At 38.4% G+C, this 6,000-nt stretch overlaps 1 protein-coding gene across 1 annotated transcript in view; it reads right to left on the reverse strand.

Moving 5' to 3' along the window:
- LOC147684528 (extracellular calcium-sensing receptor-like) overlaps nt 1–5,728 on the reverse strand; it is a 72,941-nt gene extending 67,213 nt beyond the window's left edge. The window contains exon 1 of the mRNA XM_086939689.1: nt 5,684–5,728. Within this exon, the coding sequence (XP_086795815.1) occupies nt 5,684–5,728 (45 nt within the window). The remainder of the gene's footprint in view (nt 1–5,683) is intronic.
- Nucleotides 5,729–6,000: the final 272 nt, after the last annotated feature.

Below are 6,000 nucleotides of genomic sequence, written 5' to 3' on the forward strand. Positions count from 1 at the left end.
AATAATTATTTTTTAATGATTAATTTATTTTGCAATTACATATTAATTGGCAATGATTTATTTTAATTGAATAATTGAATAATTAATTGATAATTTATGTATATTTTTAACTAAATTATATGTTTTACTACTGGAGCGGGTTGTGGGTTTATAGGGGAATACGGTGGGAAGTAATTTATTTGTAATTAAATAATTATTTGTAAATGATTAATTAATTTTGCAATTACATATTAATTGGCAATGATTTATTTTAATTGAATAATTGAATAATTAATTGATAATTTATGTATATTTTTAACTAAATTATATGTTTTACTACTGGAGCGGGTTGTGGGTTTATAGGGGAATAGGGTGGGAAGTAATTTATTTGTAATTAAATAATTATTTTTAAATGATTAATTTATTTTGCAATTACATATTAATTGGCAATGATTTATTTTAATTGAATAATTAATTGATAATTTATGTATATTTTTAACTAAATTATATGTTTTACTACTGGAGCGGGTTGTGGGTTTATAGGGGAATAGGGTGGGAAGTAATTTAATTGTAATATTAATTAATTTTGGGTAAAGGAGTATTTTTAGGGTTCAGGGTCAGTTTTCAGTTTTTGGGTAAAGGGGTATTTTTAGGGTTCAGGGTCAGTTTTCAGTTTTTGGGTAAAGGGGTATTTATAGGGTTCTGGGTCAGTTTTCAGTTTTTGGGTAAAGGAGTATTTTTAGGGTTCAGGGTCAGTTTTCAGTTTTTGGGTAAAGGGGTATTTATAGGGTTCAGGGTCAGTTTTCAGTTTTTGGGTAAAGGGGTATTTTTAGGGTTCAGGGTCAGTTTTCAGTTCTTGGGTAAAGGGGTATTTTTTGGGTTCAGGGTCAGTTTTCAGTTTTTGGGTAAAGGGGTATTTTTAGGGTTCAGGGTCAGTTTTCAGTTTTTGGCTAAAAGGGTATTTTTAGGGTTCAGGGTCAGTTTTCAGTTCTTGGGTAAAGGGTATTTTTTGGGTTCAGGGTCAGTTTTCAGTTTTTGGTTAAAGGGGTATTTTTAGGGTTCAGGGTCAGTTTTGGGTTTTTGGGTAAAGGGGTATTTTTAGGGTTCAGGGTCAGTTTTCAGTTATTGGGTAAAGGGATATTTTTTGGGTTCAGGGTCAGTTTTCCCTACTGTTGCACCCTCTGGAGTGGGAATAGTAATTATTGTTAAGTAAGTATATATTATATATGATTTGTTAATATTATTTTTTTTAATTAAATATGTATTATTATTTTTTTTTTACCATTATTAAATATATTTAAATATGTTTAAGTAATTTATAAGTATTATTTACAGTATTTTTCATGTTATTTTAAACAAAAAAAAACGATATATTTGACAACGATATTTTTAACATCGATATTATTTTTTCGATATTTTGGTACTTACCATGTTGTACATAGGGCGTCGATATTCTTGCAATCGATATAATTACGCCGATATTTGTGTAGGTCGAAATTCTGTCTGTCGAAATTCTGTCATAGATCCGAAGTAAGGTGCTCGCAGCCACACTTATCAGACCTCTAATCCAAGCTCCCACAAGCATTGTTTAGAATTGTATTAGCAAAGCCTTGGTCTTTTTTGCTGATTTTTTTCATCTCTAGGTATGTGAAGTCACACAGTTTTAAAGAGGAGCAAAACTAGAATCCCTATAAGTCACAGAACACTCTTAAATGAATGGGATTGTGGAGTTCAAATCAAGCAAGCAACTAAACAAAGGGGAACCTCAGAGACACTTCTGAAAACTCTCAGGATGAAGTCTTTTGAATGTGTGAACATCATATCAAAAACAAAATACACATCACATAAGTATCCATTGACCCAGTAGTACGACCACACAAAGCTAGACTTACAATACTACTTCGATAACCAGCATCATTCAGAATCAGAATAAGACAATGAAATGTAACTGGCTGAACAAAATACCCGTTGCTAGATTGGCAGAAAAAACAATTTTGCCCACTTCATTGTTAGCATAATTGCCAACTGTTTAACCCATAAACCAACTCTTGACACACATGACCAGATCTTAGAAAACATTTCTCAAACCACAGGCACCAGCGGCTCCAGCTACAAACATATGAAGACACAGCCTTTATAACAGGATGTTTATGAATCCATTAAAATTGTCACTGTGACATCATGGCATATCTTTATGAACAGATCAATGTAATAATGGCTGGAGATTTGATCAAGCTTCGTGGCTTTCTTTATGTACCAAAGACTTGTGTTCCACTCCGGCCTGGCCCCAGGTCACTCATTACAACTGTGTCATTCTGTGAAAAGGACTCACGTCATGTGCAAAGAAAATTGTGATATTAGAATCTGATCTGACATCAGTATAAATCCACCACATCTACAGTAGCACAGAGTGTGACCAAAAACAGTACATGCCTCAGACATGTAAGGTGATCCAGCCTTACAAAAAGATATTAGATTAAATGTGGATAAATTAAATTGGACTTCCCTACCCCTAAAACCGTACAGATTAGGATTTTTTTAAAATTTGAGCTTCAGATGAAGCTCTAATGCACACATATGACTCTATTGTCATCAGGAAACATCAAACTACAAAAAAGCAATTGAAAGGAGTGACTGTCACCAGATCTTTTCAAGGTTGTCCTATGACCAACTAACCACTGCTCTCTGAACAAACCTCACCCTACCTTACAATGGAGGAAGCAAAACAAACCTACATTATAAACAATCTCCTTCATAGAAGAAAATAATGCCATTCGCCTAGCGTACCTAGGAATAAAATTCCCACAACCACCTCTAAATTAATACTTATTAATATATGGCCACTGCTAGAAAAAACACTGCAAAATATGTAGGATTCAGAGCTTTAAATCTGAGACGTTGGACAAACGAAAATAATAACAAACTGATTATGTAGCATTTGCAAATGATGCAAATAACGCCTGTCACTTTTATTCAATTTACTTTTATTCACTTTTGCTCAATTTCTCTACCTTCATGCATTGAAGATACAGGCTCTCATTTATAATGGCTAAAGAGTTTGACAATTTGGTCATGTTTGTTTTGACCACTCAGGAAACTTTGTTCTTCAGCTCTAAACTCCCAAAGAGGGAGGTTGTTCCTGATAAGAAAAAACAATGGTCACCCTTTCCTATTTAGGGCATGGAAAGCATCACTATGACCTGCAGCCCAGTGGTGAGCCACGAGGTCATGTGTTTCCACCACTGGAGCCAGATAGGTCTCTACAAATGGAAATTCTTTAGATCCCCCAATTATAAATTGGGCAGAGGAACCTTGGGTCCAATTCACAAAGGTAAACTGAGACGAAAGACTAACTTTATGACTTTCAATAGTCACAAAGGCATTTGAGAGTAGTACAGTGAGACTTTTGTCTCAGTTTCACTCAAGTTTTGGTATTAAGTTTAACTTTGACTAGACGTTTGGTCTCAGTTAAACTTAAGACCAACACTTAAGTTAAACTGAGACAAAAGTCTAACTCTACGACTTTGTGAATGCCGAAGTCGAAAAGTTAGACTTCTGTCTCATTTTCCTTTTGAGAATCAGTCCCTATGAGTTTAGATTTTGAGCTGAAGTATTAATTTAAGGCATTTCACCTTCTCTGCCAAATTCAAATGACCCTATTAAATATTGGGATACGGTAGTCTGCCTCTGCTGCAACTGACTGGTTATAGCAAATGCCAGCAACCAGAATCTAACTTACCATGGTGAGTTAATTTAGGCCACAGGTTTTGTCATCACACAAAATTGTTTTTTTCAATGTACAACTGCTCTTTTACGTTTCAGAAAACTTTTACCACTATCATAAGGGCTTCTCTGATCCTTTACGGATCTTCTCAAATGGGAGGGGAGATAAAAAAAGGGTTCCCGATCCAATTTGGAAAAGGATCTATTGGGGATTTTTGTGACCACAATTGCAGTTGAACATCATTGATCAGTTACTGATCCCCACGTTGACATGGTAACTGATTTGCAAAGGCAAAGTTATCTTTATGGGAGAGTTTCCCCTTAAGAAATTATCTTGGTGGCCTTGGGGGGAGTGGTAAGCAGTGGTACAGAGGGCAAGTGCCAAAGGAGCACTTCCTTCTACCTCCAACGTCTTCTCAAAGGGAGATGACTTTTATAGCAGGACCTGTCCTTTTAATGGGCATGGAATCCTTTTAAATACAGATTGTGCCCAGTATGGAAATGCACATGCAGTGACAGAGTACTATTGTCCCTGGGCGGCCTCCATCCCTGCATCCGCTGCAATCACAGGAGGTCACACATTGAGACCTATGTAACACAGTAAGTGGGGTTTTTAGTGTTTCAGAAAGGTTGGGCGCACTGCCTAGTGTAAACGTTACGGTATAAAAAATACTAGGTTTAAGGTGTGGTGTGGAAGGGCGAGCGGATAAGACCCCTTAACCTTTCCAATGTGGGTTAGTCACCTAACCTACGAGACAATAAATAACTGCAATGCCCTCGCACACAACATTCCCGGTATTACAACAGTTTTTGCGGGATTAAATAACATTCTAAGTATAGAGCCCAATTAAGACAATTGCAATCCTGTTCAATTTCTTTGGGAAATAGATGTAGCTTTATTGGTTCCACAACCAGCCGGCACGTGTTTCATCGCATGGGAACAGATCACTGCGACTCCTCAGGGCTTAAGACACGACCTAGTATCATATAGGTCTGGAGTGATGTGTCTACGCAGTCTGATTGCGTGGAAAATTGGTAATCCTACCCGTCTTAATCGGGTATGAGTGTTGTAGGAAAGGAGAAGAAGAAATGCTTCCGTCCTCTAAGGAGGTTCCAGGTGTGGTGGTGCCTTCCGTAATTGGGAGTAGTGAACGAAGTAGGATTGTAATGATCTTAGGGCCAGATGTAGGTAGCCCTTTACTGATCGGAATCGGCCGAAAATACCGATTTTCGGCCGTTTCCGATCGGTAAAGGGCTATGGAGATGTAGGTGCACATATTCGGTAATTTTACCGAATCGGTATTATTACCGAATCTGTAATGTTTACCGAATCGGTAATATTTACCGATTCGGTAAAATTACCGAAAATGCTAAATTGAAATGTGGGTAGCCAATTTTCCATTGGCACATGGCTTTCAGAATCGGTATTTTACCATGGAATACAAATCCATGGTAAAATACCGATTCCTGTGTACATGCACATCTGTGCATGTACACATGTGCCATGTGACAGACAGACATGCCCTTAGGGCATGTCTGTGTGCCACATTGCACACATGCCCGTTTTGGGGGTGCTAGAGGGTGTCAAAGTGACACCCCCTGCACCCTTGACAAACTCGGTGTTTACCGATTCGGTAAATACCGAATCGGTATTTGCATTGAATCCTATGGGCTACAAGACCCATAGGATTCAATAGCAAATACCGATTCGGTATTTACCGAATCGGTAAATACCGAGTTTTAAGGTATCAGTAAAAAATCCAGATGTTGGTACCTACATCCCATTTACCGATTTTGAAATACCGAATCGGTAAGATTCGGTATTTCAAAATCGGTAAATGTGATTTACCTACATCTGGCCCTATATGTGGTGATTATCCCACCGATTCTTTATTCACGAGCAATTGGGTTGTGACTGGTATTATCGGTCATGCTTGATGAGTGTGCACATAAGGCCTCTGACCGGGAGGGGATACCAAACCAGAATCCGGTTCTTGTGGGTGCTACTCGAAACCGGAAGAGTCATCGTCATAGTATCCCTCCTCCTTTGGTTCCCGGTCGCCGTTTTCCACCCGTGTTTGGCCCTAACTCCGAAAGGTGCTCCGAGGGTCTCCCGTGAGCCCCGGAAGCACTACCACAATTTGTATCACCTTCTGGCCAGGCGTGGCCAGAAGGCTATAAATAAAAGGGCAGGAGTGGCACGGCACTTCCTGTCTGGACCAGCACTGTGTGTGTGTGTCTAATGATTTACCCTAGCTCCATGTGCTTAGGCCCAGCCACATGACACAACTGAATGTT

This window comes from Lissotriton vulgaris, chromosome 10 (assembly GCF_964263255.1).
Source record: "Lissotriton vulgaris chromosome 10, aLisVul1.2, whole genome shotgun sequence".
Lineage (NCBI taxonomy): Eukaryota > Metazoa > Chordata > Amphibia > Caudata > Salamandridae > Lissotriton > Lissotriton vulgaris.